Genomic DNA, 23,440 nt, shown 5'->3' with positions numbered 1-23,440 from the left:
TGTATTGAAAGTCACACGCCCCAGTTTATGTGCAAGACTGCATTTCCATTTTTCAGACCTACACTTTACTCTCTGTCACTAGGACTAGGAATCCACAATTCATATGTACCATAAATAAAGCACTCATGGGGATATCACACTTAATCTGTCATTGGCCCCAAACTGGAACAATATCACCCTCCTACTAAATCAAATATCTTTAACTAAAAAACTTAACAAACTTATTCAATTTTGCATACTAGTAACGGGTCAAGTGTAAAATATAATTTCCTCTTGGTTCTCAATGTGTGTGTGTGTGTGTGTGTTTGATGCAAATTTTTCTTTGTCATCCCCTTCTCTATACACTAAAGCACCATAAGCACCAGATGATGGACTTAATAGCTGTATGAGTAACCACTCTTACTTGTATTGTCATTGTAATCGTCACATGATTCATCATTCAGCCCAACCTTGGCCCATTAACAGCACCCAGTGGGACACAACGGGTGAGAACGAAAGGGTAAGGGGGCTGTATGGTATTGTCTTTTAATAGCAATTGTTTCCAGGTAGGTAATTGTCCGAGGTACCTATTGCCCAGGTTTAGATTCATCTATCCATCAATAAACAAGCTGTCAAGTAACAAATCTAGATTATAAATTGTGTGTTACCAAGTGCAATCGGGGGTGGGGGGGGGGGGGGGGCTAATAAAGCTGTGTTGTTACTAATTTTAATGCCTTTCAATCTTTTTCAAACCACAGGAAAGCACTGCACAAAGCCACACCTAACACCGGCCCTTAGCATCTCCACCACTGGAGCCTGTCCAGCCGGTAATGTCGTCCCCACAGGCAATCGGTGCAGCTTCTCCTGCTCCGCCGGTTACTACATGCAGGGAGCGAGCGTCCTGACCTGTCAGCATGATCGCACATGGAGCGGCAACCCGCCAACTTGCCACCGTTAGTGAGATGACATTAATTTTGTGGATCTTGTTGCGGTAGAGAATACTGTTACAGTAAAAGGATTTCGAGTGTGAATGTTGTCAAGCTGTGATATTTCTCGTGACTTGGTACTCCAATTGTTCTAGATTGCATTTTTATCAGTTTGCAGTAGCAGTTGAAAATAAAAATCACTATGTCAAACTGATTTATTGGCTTCTTCCTGTTTCGTAACATTTGCAGTGTAGGATCAGTACTGTAGTGAATATACTTTGGATTGTGTCTGTGGAATTTGTATATTGTTAAAAGCAACTGATTAGGAAACCTGGGGGGTGTTTCATATCAATGTTTGTCGGCGCTGACAACTTGAATCACCATAGTAACAGTCAGTGGCCAGAGCATCTCAGCCAATCAAATTGGTCAGCGCCGACAGTTGTCGGCGCTGACAAGCGTTGATGAAACACCCCCCAGATTTATCAAAATGCAAAGGAATGACCCAAGGGAATTTTCAGCATATAAAACGGGTACAATTATCAATGCATTAAATACCTTGACATTACCAAGTGCTTTGTCGTCTTGTCTTCTATACAGTAATAACTTGCCCCACAAGTGCCTTACCTGCACCCAGCAATGGACGGAGACAGGGTTGTACCAATACGCGAGAAAATTATGGCACTGTGTGCACCCTGGCGTGTAATGTTGGTTATCTGCCCACGGCACCTGTACAGCGTACGTGCGCTGACGACGGTGATGGCGACGGAAATGGATTCTGGCGAGGAGAGGATCTGAGTTGCACCAGTGGGTGACTTGTGATCATCTGAACATCTTGTTTTATAATGCCATTTCTCCTTCATTTCTCCAGAAAAATACATATGCATACCACTTTTCAGTTGCACATTATGCAGTAAAAAAAAGATATATTCGTTTGTTCAGAGTATAATACAGATTTCCTTTTTGGTTTTGATAGTTGAGCTAGAAAAACCTCTGCAAATCATTCTGTCATAAATTTTCATTGTCTCTCATTTAGTGCTTCCCTTAAAAGAAGTTTGTTGGTGAGATACTATTCCACAGTCACAGAAATGAAAATTGTCACCTTTTGGTCTGCTGCAGTCATCAGAGATTATGCATTTTAATCATTTACCTGAAAAAGCATCGTACAAAGTCTTTCTTACTGTTTGCAAAATTGAGCATGATTCCTGGGTTCAAGGAAATACAATTTTGATGGGGGAAAAAAAATGCTTTCCTTGATTCTCATTTGCAAGTTGTGACATGTCCACAACCACCTGTCCCGGCCAATGGTGCCATCGGGAGCTGCGTCTTCCAAGGAGCGTCACAGAACGTTGGGGGGCGACAGAAATTCAGCACTCGCTGCACGCTGACGTGCAACTTAGGATTTAGCCAGACCGGAGGATCATTGAGCCGCGTCTGCCAGGCCAGCGGGGCTTGGGATGGAACCTTACCCACCTGTGAAGGTGATTTTAACTATGCCCAGTTATTTCCATTATTTCATTGACAAGTCTTGTGTGCTTGATAATGCATTTATTTAAGCTGCTGGAGACTATAGTTCTAAGTATACTCGGGCAGGTGTCTTTGGGAAATGCATGTTATAGCTAAACCAGCCCGTCCTCAACGGGTTAAATGAGCACATGTAAGTACAAACACTGACAGTGAAAGTAAGAGCATCATGGTGAATTGGTAGTTATTCATTGAAGTTGCCATATCTCAAAAATGGAGAACAATAACTGGTTTATGTGGACTTAATGTGGTTGATTTTTTACTCACTGACTCTACAGTTTATATGTAGAAATATCCCACAGAGGTCTTTCCTATGGTTGTATCTGTAGAACAAATCCCCCCCCCCCCCCCACACACACACACACATACAAAAACAAAAACTCAAACTTTGTGTAGAGTTGCACTTGCTTTACTTTGCTTCTATATCAAGTTTGTGCATGTTTTCACTAAGTTGAGATCATTGGTGGAAGGAATTGCCTTTTGGTGATTTTAAACACAGCTGTTGTGATCTCCAAACACAGATACCACCCAGCCGGAGCTGACTTGCCCAGGTGACAAGACATTTGTGGCAGGAGAACGCTCAACATCTGCCCCAATACCCTGGGACTCATGGGAGCCAGTAACAGTGAGATAAAATGTGGCCTTTTTCTGTTTTATGCTATGATATTAAAAGAAGCCCTCATTGATGAAATATTATACAGTTTGTATATGTCGTACATTGTAATATTTGGTAGACAGCAATTCTGACATATCTTGTTTGTGTTTTTGGTTCATAACAGTAACTATTTATCTGTATGCTTTATAGTGTACAGTGTGCTCGGCCATTATGATGAAATGGTTATAACAAAATTCCAGTGTGAATCCAACGAAATAAAAATTCAGACCTCAACATTATCTGCTCTATGTTTTTTGTTGTTTATTTGTTTGGTTATAATGAAATTTCGATATAACGAAAGAAAACTGCCGGTCCTGAGGACTTTGTTATAACTGGAGTCCACTGTATCTAGTATATCAGCACTTGGGTTTTGTCGTCAAATATTAAGTTTGGCAGTCCTACCAAGGTTGGTTCATGCTGCCAAAATAACGTCTAATTCAACTACTGCATACAGTTGTACACTGTTATTTTCGCGTACAGATATTTTTCGCGAATGAGGAGGTCATGGACATTTTTGCGAGATGTTGTTTTTGCAAATTAACACAGAGGCCTTCATAAACGCACTACTAACCTAGCGTATGGTGACATTTTTGCGTGTTGTTACATTCGCGATCCAACTGTGATTCATGATATTTGCAAAATTTCGACCCTCGCAAAAATTACAGCTTATACAGTATTCCATGGCATTGTACACTTCATGCTTCCTGCTCAGTTTTTCTTACACGTCAAATCCACACTGTAGAATGCTCAAAGTGCATCACTCCATGCTACGTGTATACTATAAAGATATATCTTTATATATGTATGTATACATTATACACTGTTTGTTTGTTTTTTTGTAATGTGATGAATTAATATGCTTTCCTATGACCAACGCCCATCTCATTTTCTAGGGTAGAGACCGCGGGGCTCCCCTCCCTGCCACTCTAGATACCATAGATGGTGTGGCAGTTGGCCCCGTCAAGCCAGCCACGCTTCAAGAGGGTAGTCACAGGGTTGTGTACACCTCCACTGACCCGGCAGGAAATTCGGCCTCATGTGCATTCAACATTCGCATCCAAGGTGAGAGTGCAAAAACCTGACACTTCTTCTCAACATTGCTATATCCGTTGAGTCAAATGAATTCATCAGTTTATCATTCTCTACGCCATTATTATTTTTCTTTCCCTCAAAGGAAATAATTATGCAAACCACCCTCCTTGTCACATTTTTAATATGTCAATGCAGATTTTTGTAAAAGTTGTTATTTCGGAGCTTGTGCCTACCATCTTACCTCTCCCTCCCCCCCCCCCCCCCCCCCAAAAAAAAAAAAAAAAAATGTTGAAACATAATCTCTTCTTTGCACAAGTTTGATGTAACACAATGATTTCAAAATGAGGAAGAAAGATTAGGAGTTTGCACTAGCACCATGTGTATGCAATCCTTGAAAGGAATACGTACACATGGTGTTACCACAAATATCTCTTTCTCATTTACATCACCACGCAAACTTTCAAGCAACACAAATTTCCAACTGGTCCTGATCTCTGGGCCGTCCTCCTTGTATGCCTTTTACTCTCATAATTTGTAATTTTGTGTCAATGCATAACCGCATCATTAGTCTTCTTACCAAGATACAGCACCAAAGGCTTTCCAGAAACCTCTCTCTCTCCCTCTCTTTAATCTCACAGTAAGTCGATGCCCACCACTTCCAGTCCCGCACCATGGAGTAACAGCTTTGACCCCAGGAAATGGCAGGTGCGATGGCGCAGCTCTCTTTGGTTCCAGCTGCCGAGTCACCTGTGAAGTCGGCCACACACTCTCTACCGGCGCGGCCTCCAGCACCAGGCGTTGCGAACGTGCCAGTCCCACCACTCTGGCCGGGTTTTGGTCGGGACAATTTGAAGTCTGTAATGGTAAGTCTTGCTGGTAAAGAGATAACAGTAACTGCTTAAAAAAAAAAAAAAAAAAAAATCTTTCAGATGTGAAAGATACCTGGTAGTGAATCGTTAAGTGCACTTTGAGCTCTCTTCTGGTTTGTTCTGCATAACCTTGAGGATGAACTGATTTTGCTATAACACACATTTAGTTCTAAGAGACCCAGTCCATAGTGTGCTAGTCTTCAACAGGTTAAAACTTGTTATGAACGGGCTATCACTATCAGAACCTGTACTTGTTATCATGTTAAAACTTGTCTACAGTGGACTCCCGTTATAACAAAGTCCTCCCGACTAGCAGTTTTCTTACATTATATCAAAATTTCGTCATAACCGTCGAAATAAACAATAAAATACATAGAGTAGATACACTGTGGCCTGAATTTTTGCTTTGTTGTAACCAGAACTTTGTAATAACCATGTTCGCTATAACAGGAGTGCACTGTAGATGTGAAATATATTTGAGTGAATGCGCCATATATCCTAATGTATATCAATCTTGGGTTACATTAAAAAGTGCATTTTGTTCTAGTGGCAGATATCATAACGGATAATTGTGTGTGCTATTTAACAGGTGCTAAATGATTGTATTTTTTATGCCTCCGCCACGAAGTGGTGCCGGAGGCATTATGTTTTCGGGTTGTCCGTCTGTCCGTCTGTAATGAATTTTGTGGACAGTGTAACTAAAAAACGTTTTGAGGTATCCTAATGAAACTTGGCATGTATGTGTATTAGGGGGTGAAGTTGTGCCTATCAACTTTTGGGTGCACATGCTCAAGGTCAAAGGTCAAAAGGTCAAGGTCAAATATGTAAAATTTCACTATTTCCACCATAACTATGCAATGCTTGAAGATATTTTCTTGAAACTTAGTGTATACATGTATTACCCAATTAAGATTCACTGGTGAAAGTTTGGGGTCATGAGATCAAAGGTCAAAGGTCAAAAGGTCAAGTAAAAATATTAAAACTTCACTTTTTTCTCCGTATCTTGGAAATTGTTCAAGGTATCTTCATGGAACATAGTATATATACATGTACTGACTGGCAGTGATTATCTAGAGAATTTAGGGTTCATGGGTCAAAGGTCAGGGGTCAAAGGTCAAGGGCAACACTTCGAAATTTTACTATTTCCCTCATATTTATGCAATGCCAGCAGGATTATCATTTTTTTTTTTTACACTTGGTGTATGCATGTATAACCTAATAGAGATTCTCTGGAAACTTTCTTTTTTCTTCTTTTTTTTTTGTTTGCCTCAAAGGTCAAAAGGTCAAAGATCAAGGGAAAGTGCTGAACTAACTTTTTCCTCCATATCTCAGAAGTGGCTCAAGTTATCTTGAAACTTACTACATATTTATGCATGTTGTGCCTGACAGTGATTATCCTATGAATTTTAGGGTCAAAGGCCAGATGAAAATGGTACAAATGAACTTTTCAATACAGAAATTGCACTTTTTCTCCATACCTTGAAAATTACTCAATGCATTATAAACTTATGAATGGGTCAAAGTCAAGTTAAAGTCCTTAGATCCCCAAATACATGCTCTCCTATTCATCCAATTAAACCTACAAATGTAGATCAAGGAAGGTGAATATCCAACATATTTGTGACAAACTTGTCATTTTAATATTTTGCCAATTTTGTGACAATGTAATCACACATTGTCTACATGTACTATAGACCTATTAGGAGAATCATGCATTATGGCGGAGGCATACCAGTTGCCATAGCGACATTTCTAGTTCGTTTAAATGCAAAGATTTTCCATTTCTATTCTTTTGTCTTTTTCCCTTGTCCTCTTTTTAACCAGTCTTTCAAATCTCATTAGATTTTGATGTTTATAAGATACAAGTTGATAAGCTCTCAAAGATGTGAATTTATCAGACCAAAAAGTTTGGCTGCAACGGAATCCCTTTGTTTTGATGATAATGAAACACACTATTTATGCATTGTTAACTTATGAGGTATATATATTCTGGTCTATCCACAGTGAATAACTGCACCCTGCCAGCTGTCACCCATGGGTCGGCTACTAACTGCCAACCACCGAAGGTACCATACCAGACAGCATGCGTCTTTGCTTGCGATGACGGTTACACCACGCCCTCTAGGGTTGAGAGCCTGAGAAGGACTTGCCAGGCTGACGGGTCTTGGAGTGGAAGTGACCTACACTGCACTGGTAAGATAATCACTCTCTCAGACCAACAGAATCTGGAATCACACAGAATTATTCTCCCCTTTAAACAGTATGAGAGTGGAATTAAGTGCCTTCCCTCTATCTAAATGCATCCTTTACCTATGATTACCACAAGCTTTGTAATTTGTATATTACTTTGTTGCTTTCATTTATTCATTTATTAAGAATCAGAGTTATTATTAACCTTTGCACCGTTTTATAGAATTTGTTATCAGTGACAAGTTGTAATAGTTGTTTACAGCTACTGAAATCCTTGCATCTGATTGGCTGAGAGCAAATTTGCCATAGAAATGTGGAGGTTTTCACTGATAAACATGTTTTATGAAACGAGGCCCTGCATGGTCTGCCTAACGTATATCTCAATACGTTAATGTTTGAACTGAGAACGTCTGAACATATTGAAACAAAACCAAATCCAAATAAACTCAACTAAATGCTTATGAAAATAGCAGAATACACATTTGTTCAGCCAGACTCTGAGATTTCAAAAATTTGTTTCATGTCAATGTTAAAGCAATCAGTTAACTTATTGTATTGGTAAGAATAGTTTTAGTGTTTAATGTTAAAGGTATCATTTTAACTTTTTGTGGTTTTTTTAAGTGAAGAGAAGAGGTTGTTGAGGTGAGGTAAGGTAGCAATTCTGCCACTATTCAGTTCCAGGTAAAAGATCGTAAGCTCCACTCTGCAAGCCATTGATATTTCTGCACCATTTCTCTGGTGATTTGATATTTTGCAATTGAATAGTATTGCTTTACTTAAACTGAAGGGGTCTGCTCCTTTGGTATTTCAATCTGAAAAAAAAAAATGGCTTCATTCTGTAATATTTTTGTGCATATATGAATGTGTGTAGTGTATTTTAGGGAAAGGGAGGAGGTAGTGTTTGTTTCTTATGAATACCTAGAATATGCAGTAGAATTCAAATGGAAATAGTATTTACTATTCTGTTGTTGTTTTGATTAAGTTGAACCAAAATTCAACTGTTTTGATGAATTGTATACATGGAGTTTTCATTTCCCCCTTGAGATTGTAACCTCTATGTCCATTTTATAGCCATCAGGATGTCATTAATATGTCTCTCTATCCTCCAACCCAACAGTTGTCAAGACCTGTCCAGCCGAGATGAGGATACCGTTTGGAGAGGTGATGCCACAGCAGTGCTCTACAGCCAGTGCCGTCCCCTTTGGCACCAGCTGTGAGTTCTCCTGCGGGCGGGGATTTCAGCTCCGTGGCCCAGCCTTGCTTGCCTGCAGTACGGAGGGAGAGTGGAACCACAGCGAGAGACCCTACTGCCAAGGTACCATCATCTCAATTACTGTAGCTCCTCTCTTTTCATGGTGGCCATTTCTTGAAGCTTGTTCCATTGTGCCAGAGGTTAATTAGGTGACCCCTCTGAAAGCATTTTAGTAAGACTACAAGTACTGCCCTTGAATCAGAATAAAATGCCACTGAAAATAAGATGAAAGAAAAAGTTTTTTAGCTTTACTATTTGTGGATTTTCCCCAATGCTGCCACTACCAACAAAAAACAACAAACAAACAAAAACCCACAAAAGAATTGTGATAGTCATAAAGGTAAAATCAGAGGTTCCCAAACAATTGTTCCATAGTTATAATACAGGTCAGAAGGAATCTATTATGCACAGGACATTTGCTTATGTGCATTATGTGATGTCACATACCTTAATATATCACATGTTAAATACACATTTACAAATATTTATATTATTTGTCCAAGAGATACCAGTTATGAACAATATGAATAGTCTTCACATTGCAAGACAATAATATTGTCAGCTTTGAAACCTTCATGACGTAAGCTTTCCAGAGGTATATATAACTTATGTGGTGTAATGCTTACAAATATTGTCAAATCAAAACTTATGCATGGGTACTGTGGTCTAATTCAGAAAACTATGAGTGGGAATACAGTGTAGTCTTTATGTGTACAGCATTGTTTGATCTCGCTTACATGTTCACCAATTCCTTTAACTCTGAACGCGCCAATAGCGATTGTCAAAACTAGAAATATCACTTAAGGTGATTAATACCCCCGCCCCGTGACGACAGTCTTACCCAAGGAATGATCTTTCCTTGATCTTCTGCCATTTAAATGCCGTTACCATGGCAACGCAGCTTCCGACACGTCCGAAAAATATGTCTTGCACATCTTCCCACCAAGACTATTGTGTGTGCCACATTTCATAAGCTTTTGTCAAAAACTGAGCAAGTAGTTCAATCCACAAGATCTTTCCTTGATCTTCCACCATTAATATGCCGTTACCATGGCAATGCAGCTTCCGACATGTCCAAAAAATATGTCTTGCACATCTTCCCACCAAGACCAATGTGTTTGCCACATTTCATGAGCTTCAGTCGAATACAGAGGAAGTAGTTCAATCCGCAAGATCTTTCCTTGATCTTCTGCCATTTATATGCCGTTACCATGGCAGCGCAGCTTCCGGCACGTCCGAAAAATATGTCTTCCACATCTTCCCACCAAGATCAAGGTGTGTGCCACATTTCATTTGCTTTGGTCAAAAAACTGAGGAAGTAGTTAAATCCGCAAGATCTTTCCTTGATCTTCTGCCATTAATATGCCGTTACCATGGCAACGTACTTTCGGGTACTGTCAAAAAATGCGTCTTGCACATCTACAACCAAAGGCATGCATCTGTACCAAGTTTCATGGAAATTGGGCAAAAACTGAGGAAGTAGTTTGCAACACAAAATTTTCCATCATTTTGGCTCATAATATGTGAGCTGTTACCATGGCAACATACTTTTTGTCACTGTCAAGAAATGTGTCATGCTGACCTATATCCTAAGACAAACATTCAATATGAATTCCATGAGAATTGGAAGAACACTGATGAAGCAGTTTTGCCATGAAGCATTTTGCCCTATATTTTACCAATAACATGCCGTTACCATGGCAACGCACTTTTTGCCACTGCGGAAATATGTGTCTTGCACATTAACATATTCAGATGAACATCTGTACCTAATTTCATAAAAATTGATCAAAAACTGTGGGAGGAGTTCGCGACGCAAGATTTGTACCCATTTTTGCCCATAATATGCCGTTACCATGGCAACGTACTTTTGGGTACCGTCAAAAAATACGTCTTGCACATCTACAACCCAAGGCACACATCTGTGCCAAGTTTTATGGGAATCGGTTGAAAACTGAGGAAGTAGTTCGCGACGCAAGATTTGCAACGGACCGACCGCCCGACCGACCGCCCGACCGCCCGACCGACCGACCGTCCGCTGATTCCTATATACCCCCTTCAAACTTCGTTTGGCGGGGGTATAAACATACAAAGAATAGTGAAAGGAAGCGGGGCAAGACCAGGGGCTGTGGGATGTTAGGTTAGAGTTCACAGACTGTAAGAGAAGATCAGTGTGTGTAAGATAAATGAGGTCATTGTCCAAGTTATTGCTGCTATATGAACTATCCCATTGATGAATTATCACAGCATTCACATGAATTGCGAGATTGAATGAATTGGTAGGTAAGGGTTAAAGGAAAGGCCGTAGAACTTTGACTTACATTGGGCTCTTATCATTTCCCAACCTCAGATGTGGAGGCACCAGCTTTTGACGTCCCATGTCCCCATCACATCAGGGTGGATGCAGAGAGAGGGGGTCTCCAAGCTCACGTCGACTTCCAGCAACCTGTCGCAAGTGACAACTCAGGACAAGTGAACGTGACAAGGTACGACATAGCTGGAATCTTGCCCACAGAGAGAGATTGATTTGATTTGCATTGAACCCATTGAAGACAGACTGATTTGGTACAACATGCATTTCCCAAAGACGCTTGCCGGCGTATACTCGGGACTCGTCCTCAACATGTTAAACAAAATCCAATGTATACATGTAACACATCAGCACAGACTTCCATTAGATTTTGTTGTTAACCCTTCGAGAACGGACTGATTTTGCTATGACAGGCATTTCCCATACCCTTGCCCAACTATGTATACTCAGGACTCGTCCTCAACTGGTTAACTTTCATGTGTTTATGTCTTTAGAGACATTGATTTGCAAACTTCCGTGTATTCATGACAGGATAGAGTTTGATCTGACTAAACATACATTAGATAAGTCACTGGTCATTTTCCAAGATACTGCATTGGCAGTGAAGAATAAAGTCATATTTTTAAAAATCTGCACATTGCAGTAAATTGTGACAAACAATTTTCCTTAATGTACTAGTGGAATAATGAAACTTCAAAATAGGACAAGAGATGAAAAATTATGAATCATTTCACTTTAAAACAAAGAGAAACTATGTGTTTTACATTGTATTTGTGTTGTTTATTCAGAGTGAATGGCATTTTGCCGCCAGACAATATTTTCCAGGAGGGAGAGACCAGAATTAGTTACCTGGCAACAGACGCAACTGGACTGGAAACAAGATGTAATGTGGTTGTTACTGTTCAAGGTTGGTGCTGTTCTTGCTGCTCATAATCATAATAATAATGATAATACAGTCTCTTTTATCCAGTCTAACCTCATTCAGTATTGCCTAGCTCTGCTTTACCAGAGAGACTTGCCATGATTATTACCCTAATGTTGCCACGGGTACTGGCCACATGGCCTTTCCAATGTGGCCACTGGCCTCCAATTTTGTATCTGCAGTAGATTTTCAACTGTCAGCCACAGACCCATGCAGTGTGCTGTTATAACAAACATATTTATGCCTCCGCAACGAAGTGGCCGGAGGCATTATGTTTTCGGGTTGTCCGTCCGTCCGTCCATCCGTACGTCCGTCTGTACGTCCGTCCCGTTTTGTTTTTGTCGATATCTCAAGAACCGTGTGGTGGTTTTACATCAAACTTGGTATGAGGGTATATCCTTGGGGGATAATACTTTGTGTGGATTTTAGGGTCACAGGGTCAAAGGTCAAAGGTCACAGGTTATTTTGTGAAAAAAAAATTTGAAATTTCATGTTTTTCTCCATATCTCGCAAATGGTTCAAGGTATCTTCATGGAACTTAGTATATATGCTTGTACCGATGGGCAGTGATTATCTAGGGAAGTTGGGGGTCATGGGTCAAAGGTCAGGGGGTAAAAAGTCAAGGTCAACTCCTCAAAATATCACTACTTTCCTTATATTTATGCAATGAATGAAGGGTTTTTTTTTTAAACTTGATGTATACATGTATTACACAATATATATTCTGTGGGAAGTTTCTTGCCAAAAGGTCAAAGGTCAAGTGAAAGTGCTGAATTGCACTTTTTCCTCCATATCTCAAAAGTAACTAAAGGTATCATCATGAAACTTACATATTTATGCATGTTCAACCTAACAGTGATTCTCTTTGGAACTGTGAGGTCAAAGGTCAAAGGCCAGGTTTAGATAATGCTATTTTCACATTTGATACTGAAATTATACTTTTTCTCAATACCTGGAAAAATTACTCAATGCATAAACTTATAAAAGGGTCAAAAGTCAAGTAAAATTTGTCAGTTCCCCAAATACCTGCACTCTGACATTTTAATCATTCATCCAATTGAACCTAGTTCTAGGAAAGTGAACATTCAGCACATTTGTGTCAAACCTGTCATTTAAATATTTTGCCAATTGTTTGAAACTGTCATCACACATTGTCAAGACATTGTACTATAGACCTATTAGGAGAACCATGCATTATGGCGGAGGCATATCAGTCGCCATAGCGATATATCTAGTTTTATAATGAAACTCAAGCTATAATGAAGTGAAAATTCAGGTCCCAAAATAATTGTCGACTTCTTTATACATGTAATGTACTTAAATGATTATTTGGCTTTGACAAAATTTTCATATAACAAAAACAAAACAAAAACAAAACAAGACAATAACTGCCGATCAAAAAGGCTTTCTTGTAATGGAAGTTGCCTGTACTCTTTTGAACAACTTTCCTGATAACTCTGCTCATACAAAATGGGCAGTGTTTTGCATTTACATAGCTCGTGTATAGATGTAGTCATGAAATGTTTCTTTTTGTACCCCATTGGTCTTTGCAGTTCATCGTTGCGGTTTTCAGCAGCCCCTGCCCCATGGCTCGGTGGTTGGCTGCCAGGACCCCTACGTGGGAAGTCGGTGCAACTTTGCCTGTGATATAGGACACGACCTGGTTGGCCCAGCCATGGTATCATGTGACCTGTCACCTGATACGAGACCCGTCTGGAGTGATGCAAGGCCAGTTTGTCAAGGTGGGTGTGTAAACCACATGTATCTTGTTCTTGCATTGACAAGTTCTGTCAAATGCTTATAATTGCAACTGTATATACCCCCATCTCTGATGATTTGACCATGTGCTATTAGCTGAATGTATGACTGTATACTAGTGTAAAATGTTTCAGCAGCTTATATTTACATTCCAGATTTGAAAGGGTACTGGAGCAAGAAAAAAAGTGTCATTGAAATGAGCTTATCGAGACTGGTATAATAAAGCAAAGAAATATGTATATAGCAATTGCAAAAACAAAAGAGAGAAAAATATATATGCATGATTGGTATATATACCTTAAAACCAGTGCTTTGTATATCTTTGTACTCGTCTCTACATAGTGCGAACATGTCCGCCCCTACCTGTCCAACCACCGGCCACGGTGTCTGGATGTGGGCGGCCAGGTGTTCCTGCTCCATATAACACACTGTGCACCTTCCACTGCCCACCGGGGTACCAAGGAGTGGGACCAAATGTTACCAGGTGCAAGGCAGACGGGGTGTGGTTCTCAACCAACTTTATCTGTCAACGTGAGTCACAAGTTCTTCCCTGATGGGGAAAGCAAATAAAACCTGTACTTTTCCTAACTCTGTACCATTATAACTTTATAACAAAGTGCCTCATAGAATCGCCATCTTTTGCGTTTGAGGTACGCACCATTTTTGATAATTTTCAGTCCTGTTATTAGTTAAAGACAGGGAGTTTCTCTTTAGTCTCATAAAAAAAGTTTCAGTCATCAATTACTTCTTATGTTTGCCGTCCAGTATAAAACAAACAGTTGTGTTTCTGCTTTTATTTTCTTTGTGCTACTTCAGAAGGATACATGTATCACATTAATCTGGCAACCTCTTTCAGTTTCATATAAAATGCTTGTGTATCTTGTCTCCCTGTCTGTATGTGTCTATATGTATGTATGTATGTCTGTATCCACATTTTGTGCACAGTGCTCTCATATTAAATAGTGTTGAATAATCAAGATATATGCTGCAGGATCTTTGCAGAGAGCAGGCCTTTCTCAGTAAATTGTAACAATAAATAAGTGAAGAGTTTGTTTGCAAAAACCGATAAGTCCATATTTGCCAAATGGAGATATTTGCGATTAAAGGTCAAGAAATATAAAGAGAATAATAAGAAAATTTTTGCTTCTTTTGACCATAACTTCAAAAATGTGCCTTTACATGTATATGTAATGACCAATATATCATTTGAAAGGTATTATTTTGTACTTTATGACAAAGACCGTACTTCAAAATCTTCAAGAATGGACTTATCGGTTTTTGCAAACAAACTCTTCAAGTAGTGAAAGCTTATACTTGTCCCTACCCTATAAATTTGCAGTGAGTCACTCCAACCAAGTTAATGAATGTATAGAGACAAATAGACAAAGAGAAATATTGACTAAATCTTTACACCTTGTAAATCTGTTCAATGTGTCTTACCTGCAGGTAAAGCCTGTCCACCCCTCGTTGAGACTGCACAGATCACCATTGCACCGGCCTCGTGTCTCAATGACTCACGCTATGAGGATGTCTGTAACTTACAGTGTAGGACTCCTGGTTTTGAGATTGAACCGGCGCAGCTGAGCGAAACCGTTTGTTCAGCCAGCCAGACATGGACGAAAGATGTGAGCCAAGCCATTTGTGCAGGTGAGAGCTGCGTACTAGAATACAACAACTCACTCAAATGGTTAAGTTTGACTGGACGTTTGCTTGCCTTTCATATTAACTAACTACGGTGGACTCCCGTTACAATGAAGTCCTCGGGACAGGCAGATTTCTTTTGTTATAAAGAAATTTGGATATAAGCGAACAAATAAACAATAAAGATATATACATGTAGAGTAGATAATATTGCAGCCTAAATTTTTACTTCGTTGTGAGCAGAATTTGGTTACAAATTTGCTGTGTGCGTATGCGACTGCATGTACATTATGCCTGCATGTGGCAAGATGGGAATTCCCTAGGAAAAAGCCAATTACAGCATCAGATTTCCTCACACCTGCTATACGTCATGATGATGTTATGATGTACGCGTAGCGCCATACATACTCCTAACACACTCTCCCCACAAATGAGAGAAAAACATGTTTGAGGTTGAAGTTGCATTCATACAGACAAAATAGCAGGATAACGATTGCCATCCAAATGTCAGATTTTTTTTTTTTTTTTGCGCCCATTCACACAGACAAAAATATTCCAATAATTATGCAGATTGGGACAGGTCCACCTTTATGTGGGTTGAGTGAATGCGGCAATATTGATAGAACACATTATTGAAAGATTGGAGAAAATCAGAGAATATCTTCAAAAGTTATGAATTTTCAAAGTATCTTCAGTCACTGCTAGATGAGAAGACTACTACAGTATATGTGACCCGCTACAACAAAATGATCCTAAAGTCGGGTGAGGTCGATTATTTGAAAATTGCATGACATAATTCCCTAATCTTTCTGCTTTAAATTGATATATAACATTAATTATAAAAATAATCGGCTGCGGAGATATCGATGTTTAAAAGAGAGCATGTCGAGACGTCTGGGAAATCACTGTTTCGAGAAAAGCGCCCTAAAAGTTTTCCTTTCGACGCAATCGCAATCAAGGGACACGCAAGTCAGTTTTCAGCTCCGGACAATAGAAGGTAAGCCCTAGCAACCCCCGAAAAGTTCATTCAAGCACAGCTCTGCGGTCTCCTCACCGACCAATCAGTGACCAGGATGAGAGAAGCGGCTGAGCATAGAGCAACCCGCCTGCACGCACCAGTCGACTGGGCAGTGTGCGAGCTTCACGCTTCGGTTAGCAGCAAGCAGCAAACCGACCAATGAGATCACTCTGGTCGGTGTTAGGGGCGGAGCCTATCTGTGGCGCTCAATCCAAATTTTCCAACCAGTTTCTGCTTCGCTGAAACGCCAAAAAACATGGCTCAGAAAAACGCTATTTTTTGGTCTTTCCTTTCATCATTTTGCGTCAAAATTTCGACAAATGATAGAAGACATGTCAGACTCCAATAATATGTCAAAATCAGAAAATCGTAAGTTTTGACAAATTTTAATGCTCTGACTTCAAACTCGATTTCACGGCTTCGACCGTGCGCGACTTTAGGACCTTTTTGTTGTGGACATAGCGGGTCACATATGATGTCACTGGCATAGAACGATATAAGGAATATATTAAAGGGAATTTCACAAAATTTTGCTTTTTGAAAAAATTGTCACTAACGTGTGACATGTTAAGGTAATATTATTATACCCCCGCCAAACGAAGTTTGAAGGGGGTATATAGGAATCAGCGGACGGTCGGTCGGGCGGTCGGTCGGGCGGTCGGGCGGTCGGGCGGTCGGGCGGGCGGTCGGTTGGGCGGTCGGTCGGGCGGTCGGTCCGTTGCAAATCTTGCGTCGCGAACTACTTCCTCAGTTTTCAACCGATTCCCATAAAACTTGGCACAGATGTGTGCCTTGGGTTGTAGATGTGCAAGACATATTTTTTGACAGTACCCAAAAGTACGTTGCCATGGTAACGGCATATTATGGGCAAAAATGGGTACAAATCTTCCGTCGCGAACTCCTCCCACAGTTTTTGATCAATTTTTATGAAATTAGGTACAGAAGTTCATCTGAATACGTTAATGTGCAAGACACATATTTCCGCAGTGGCAAAAAGTGCGTTGCCATGGTAACGGCATGTTATTGGTAAAATATAGGGCAAAATGCTTCATGGCAAAACTGCTTCATCAGTGTTCTTCCAATTCTCGTGGAATTCATATTGAATGTTTGTCTTAGGATATAGGTCAGCATGACACATTTCTTGACAGTGACAAAAAGTATGTTGCCATGGTAACAGCTCACATATCATGAGCCAAAATGATGGAAAATTTTGTGTTGCAAACTACTTCCTCAGTTTTTGCCCAATTTCCATGAAACTTGGTACAGATGTGTGCCTTTGGTTGTAGATGTGCAAGACGCATTTTTCGACAGTACCCGAAAGTACGTTGCCATGGTAACGGCATATTAATGGCAGAAGATCAAGGAAAGATCTTGCTGATTTAACTACTTCCTCAGTTTTTTGACCAAAGCTTATGAAATGTTGTTAGGCGGGGGTATAACCAGTCGCTGTAGCGACATTTCTAGTTTCTCCTGCCTTCTGAAATAGACAAGTCAAGGGCTCTTTTATTATGCAAGAAAAGTGAAAATATGTGACCGTGCACCTCAAAACGAACATAAAGTCGCACACATTGATTTTGCGTGAGGACTGAAAATAAGTGAAATGGGTCAACCCTGCCGAACTTGACTTTTTCATATTTTCTGAAAGAGAGGGTCTTCTTTTACATCATGCTAAAATTTGATATCATAAAACGGGCAGAAAAGTGTGTTTTTTTTTAGCAGTTTATCTCGAACATTTTTGGTAGAATAGTATGATTAGGTGTGTCTTTAGAATCCCTTTTTCATTTCTGGAAAACCTTGTACACACTCTTCACTTTCAACTCTAATAACTTTTAAAAAGATAATGCTACTGCTTTGAAAGTTGGTACTAAGTATGGACAGAATGTGTTAATGAGGAATGCTTAATTTCAGTTTAATCTGATAATCCCTTCATTGTTGTTACTCTGGTGGTTTACTTCCTGTTTTTTTGTCCCATTCATCTCACAGCCAGCACGGTTTGGTAAAGATTAAGCGCTTGAATAGACACTGTACTTCAGAGCCTCTTTTCTCAGTTCACACTTTTCCTGAGTTTGTGCTTTCTTTCCAATATTTAGATAGGTTAGGAGAGTCCATTTGATTTGAGTTATACATCATTTTAAAGCTTAAAGTCTGCTCTTTCAGAATATGGCATTAACTAAAAATTCATGTCTGGCGACTTTTTGTTTGTTTTGAGGTGCAGGGTCACATATGTTGAATTTTCTTCTCATCCCGCAGAACTGAGTAGAAAAACTTTGAAAATTCATAACTTTTGAACATGTTGTACAATTTTTCTCAAACTCTAACTGATGTGTTCAACTAATATTGCCGCATTCATTCATTCCACATACACTTGTAGCTATGAAGATGGAGTTGTCCTTTAACCAAACTGCGCAATCCTGAAATGTACTGTAAAACAGTGACCTTTGCCTTGTATTAGTGTGCTGTTAAATTGTGTGAATGACATAGCAAAAATTCTTGAGATTTCTCCTCTATACCGTAGGTGCGAATTATTGTGCAGCAGTGTATATGTATCTCAATTCAAATGAACGCAATGATTTTGAAACAGTCACACAATTTCTTGGGATTTGGATCGCGATGCCGATTGCGCTATTCAGTGGGAATTTCATGTCCACACTCAGGCAAAAACCTTGAGATTGGGATAGTGATGCAAGTCTCGAGATTTGTATCCTGCTAACTTGTGTCAGTGGGCATCCCGCCACAGTAAGCCCATAAAAGACCAATTTTCTCAAACAGGAGGAAATATCAAGAGCTACCAAAAATAAACTGTAAAGGCTTTATACATGTATGTATTAAAAGCAGTTCTCCGAAAAGAGAGATCTTTGCAGTGATGGTGTCCTGTGTGTTATAGCCAAAGTCACAACGAAAAATCACTTAATACAAACTGTGATGTACATTTGAAGGGGTCGGTGCAATATATTGTAATGCTAACCCACCCAATAGTCATGTTGAGATAATCGCTGTTGAATGTTTGGAAAGTCCATATGTTGTACATTAATAAAACATGAATGCATGCATTTTTTACCATCTTATTAATTGAATTCAAATATGATATTTTCACAGAGGTTAGAGTGGAGGTTAAGGATTATGAAAATGCATGTAACTCAATTTTGACAAAAGTGTGGGTTAGCACTATCATACAATTGTACATATTGCATCAACCCCTTCATTTGTAAAAGTACTGTGGGTTTATGGTTTCAAACCAAAGGGTTGCTGTACCTCATTTTCCATTTCAGTTTTAGGGGTTTTTTGCTTGGTTTGTTTTGTTTTTGTTTTTCTACGGTGTATACTGTAAAAGTGGATACTTTTGCATATAGAGTAATTTTTTGCGCTCAGCCGGACAAGATGAGGTTTGCATGTTTTCAATTCCGCAGAATCATTAAGACATCAACTGCAAATGATCATACATTGTATATGTGACTGTGCACCTCAAAACAAACAAAAAGTCGCCAGACATGAATTTTTAGTTAAGAACATATTCTGAAAGAACGGACTTTAAGCTTTAAAATGGTGTACAACTCAAATCAAATGGACTCTCCTAACCTATCTAAATATTGGAAAGAAAGCACAAACTCAGGACAAGTGTGAACTGAGAAAAGAGGCTCTGAAGTACAGTGTCTATTCAAGCGCTTAATCTTTACCAAACCGTGCTGGCTGTGCAATGAATGGGACAAAAAACAGGAAGTAAACCACCAGAGTAACGACAATGAAGGGATTATCAAATTAAAATGAAATTAAGCATGCCTCATTAACACATTCTGTCCATAATTAATGCCAACTTTCAAAACAGTAGCACTATCCTTTCAAAAGTTATTAGAGTTGAAAGTGAAGAGTGTGGACAAGGTTTTTTCAGAAATGAAAAAGAGATTCTAAAGACACACATAATCACACTATTCTACCAAAAATGTTCGAGATAAACTGCTAAAAAACACACTTTCCTGCCCGTTTTATGATACCAAATTTTAGCATAATGTAAAAGAAGACCCGCTCTTTCAGAAAATATGAAAAAGTCAAGTTCGGCTAGGTTGACCCATTTCACTTATTTTCAGTCCTCACGCAAAATCAGTGTGTGCGACTTTATGTTCGTTTTGAGGTGCACGGTCACATATGACAAGCAAAAATATTTGTGTGCTTTTATTCTCGCACTAGTTTCTGGTTACGCAAACTGCTCAAAAATTTCAGCACTGCAAAAATTTCCACTTTTACCGTATGCAGCGTAATACATGTACTGAATATTTATTGTCCCCGCCGAACGAGTTCGAGCAGGGGACTATGAAACGGGCTCCGTACGTGTGTGTGTCCGTGTGTCCGTCCGTCCGTCTGTCCGTCCGTGTGTCCGTGTGTCCGTGTGTGCGTCCGTGTGTGATCAAAATCTTCAATTTGCTACTTCTCTGTCATTTATGAGCCAATTTTGATTCTGTTTGCTTTATATGATAGCACTACATGGGAGCTTTGAAACTTCTACACAGAATTTCAGTCGTGACCTTTGACCTTGACCTTTGACCTATATTGTACATTTTGCTACAAAATGCTACTCCTTCGCCATTTCTAACCCGATTTCGATTCCGTTTGCTTTATGTGATGGCACTAGGTGAGGGCTTCAAAACTTCTACACAGAATTTTGACCTTTGACTTCTTTGACCTTTGACCTTGATTTTTTGACCTATATTGTACATTTTGCTACAAAATGCTACTCCTTCGCCATTTCTAACCCGATTTCGATTCCGTTTGCTTTATGTGATGGCACTAGGTGAGGGCTTCAAAACTTCTACACAGAATTTTGACCTTTGACTTCTTTGACCTTTGACCTTGATTTTTGACCTATATTGTACATTTTGCTACGAAATGCTACTCCTTCGCCATTTTTAACCCGATTTCGATTCCGTTTGCTTTATATGATGGCACTAGTTGAGGGCTTCAAAACTTCTACACAGAATTTTGACCTTTGACTTCTTTGACCTTTGACCTTGATTTTTGACCTATATTGTGCATTTTGCTACAGAATGCTACTCCTTCGCCATTTCTAACCCGATTTCGATTCCGTTTGCTTTATGTGATAGCACTAGGTGAGGGCTTCAAAACTTCTACACAGAATTTTGACCTTTGTCTTCTTTGACCTTTGACCTTGATTTTTGACCTACACAATTATATTGTACATTGGCTACAAAATGCTACTCCTTCGCCATTTCTAACCCAATTTCGATTCCATTTGCTTTATGTGATGGCACTAGGTGAGGGCTTCAAAACTTCTACACAGAATTTTGACCTTTGACTTCTTTGACCTTTGACCTTGATTTTTTACCTATATTGCACATTTTGTTACATAATGCTACTTCTGGCGGGGACATATGTTACGCACCGCGTAATTTCTACTTTTCCTTGTTTACCTTGCCATGATTTTTAACAGGCAGTGTTTCACACCCACAAAAACACACAATGGAAAATCTCAAACTTGGTAAAATTGGTTTACAAAAATGTAATTTTGCAAGACACATCATCATCGAAACAGCGTTGCTTACAATGTACATACAGTTGTATATATGTAAGTATCCAAAAATTTCAAGGCAAAGTCAAGCACTCTGAAATCAAACTTTGATTTAATGAAAAATGGAAAAAGAACATTTTTCTTTTCTTGTTTTACCACATACCAGGCAAGATTGGGGTCAGTTTCATTTTTTTTTCTTTTGAAGTAGTTCCCATTTGAAGCATTCATTTATCTTTGTCATGTACTATTCACATGTTACAATGGAAAAGAAAGAAAAAAAAACCAGCTCACTTCATGACTTAATGGAGTAAGTTTGCCATGTTTGAAATGTGTCATTCTTTGAAATCTCCATAATGATGAATACTATGACACTTTCTGTAAAGACACCTGCTTAATGCAATACTGTGATGTCGAAATTTCAGAAATTGTTGAACTTTCATAACACACAAAAATTTTGACAATCGGGATGTCACTATCGAGAAGTCTGTAAACAAATCTCGCTATGCTATTACACTGTAAATCAATTCTCAGTGTTTCATTTCAACATTAATTTTATGCGTTGGGTACCTTTCACAGAGCTACCAAGTCTCACGCATTCTGCGTGAGACTCGAGCATTTAGGGGCCATCTCACGATCTCACGCATGGCACCCATTTTTCTCATGCATCGGGCGAAGTCTGCAACTTGGGCCTATAATAATGAGCACAGCTCAAAAGATTAAAGTGATAGTTACAAATGAAGGTACATTTCCCTTTTGTCTATCAAAATAAGTAAAAAATAGTCACTTAAGTATGCACCTGATCGCACCATTAAGAGCTAAAAATTGAAAGGGCTCCTTACCATGGGAGGCCACAGGGGGGAAAAAACCCCTCTCACACCCTCGCTCGCGCGCACATTAGCATGCCGAGATGCCGAGTCATGAAAATCTCACTCATAAAATTTTTTTGAACTTGGCATCCCTGCTTTCACAAATGAGCAATAATACCTACATGTTGTATTTGTCTGTCAATTACTGTACTCCACAAAAGTCCTGATTTTAAAAAAAAAGAAGAAAAATTGACTCGCTGAATATGGCATGTACAGTACACTTTGCCTGTTGGTATGCTTTCATATCAGGAGTTCTTCATACTGGGAGAACACAAGTAGAGTGTACATATCGTCGCTGGGGCGACAAGACCTCGTATACGATCTACAAAATGTCAAATGCTCAGGAGAGCCAAAAAACATGGCGGCCAAAGCACTGTAGCGAATGGGATAGTCTTCCCTTTGACTTGCCGTGGTGACTTCATTTTTGGAGTGAGACAGTTGGGATTTGAACAGGACATCACTTAACCCATTATTTGACCATTAATCCAAAAAAGTCATTTTCACCAAAATTTCAGATACAAGGTCTTGTCACCCCAGCGACGATATCCTGATCTATATCTCTTTGAATAGTATTTGTTAGTTTAGAATGAACATGAGAAAGTACCTGCCTTTAGTAAAGTTAAACTCCACTCATCCTTTGGATGATAACACAATTAAACAGAGCCAAGAGTCAACCAAACAACATCTAACAGGCAAAAATTAAGGAAGATCCAATGTATGACATTGTAGTTTTCATGCTTAGTCAGAATTTTAAAGTCAGTCACAATGCCATGTAAATCTGATGAAATGATGATGTTAGCATCTCATTACCCTCGTTTTCATTTGAGCATTGAGAAGGTACAATGGCAGTAATTCAACAACTGCTGTAAATTGCTTATCGAACTCATCATTCTGGGTTATAACAAGTCCTTCTTGCCATGTACACTGTACAAATTACATGGACAGTTTGTATTTGCTGCATTTTATATTAAAGGTGAATATT

The 23,440-nt window shown here is 39.3% G+C and overlaps 1 protein-coding gene across 1 annotated transcript in view; it reads left to right on the top strand.

Moving 5' to 3' along the window:
- LOC139727363 (complement receptor type 1-like) overlaps positions 1–23,440 on the top strand; it is a 75,419-nt gene that overhangs the window by 31,427 nt on the left and 20,552 nt on the right. Inside the window, exons 9-19 of the mRNA XM_071638323.1 lie at positions 738–932; positions 2,948–3,051; positions 3,975–4,143; positions 4,752–4,976; positions 6,987–7,175; positions 8,290–8,487; positions 10,775–10,910; positions 11,524–11,642; positions 13,211–13,399; positions 13,758–13,946; positions 14,862–15,062. Coding sequence (XP_071494424.1) covers positions 738–932; positions 2,948–3,051; positions 3,975–4,143; positions 4,752–4,976; positions 6,987–7,175; positions 8,290–8,487; positions 10,775–10,910; positions 11,524–11,642; positions 13,211–13,399; positions 13,758–13,946; positions 14,862–15,062 — 1,914 coding nt within the window. The remainder of the gene's footprint in view (positions 1–737; positions 933–2,947; positions 3,052–3,974; positions 4,144–4,751; positions 4,977–6,986; positions 7,176–8,289; positions 8,488–10,774; positions 10,911–11,523; positions 11,643–13,210; positions 13,400–13,757; positions 13,947–14,861; positions 15,063–23,440) is intronic.

Source organism: Diadema antillarum, unplaced genomic scaffold, assembly GCF_040938485.1.
Source record: "Diadema antillarum isolate AM-2024a unplaced genomic scaffold, OU_Dant_1.0 seq00000129_RagTag, whole genome shotgun sequence".
NCBI lineage: Eukaryota > Metazoa > Echinodermata > Echinoidea > Diadematoida > Diadematidae > Diadema > Diadema antillarum.
This window is presented reverse-complemented; position numbering and strand designations above follow the sequence as displayed.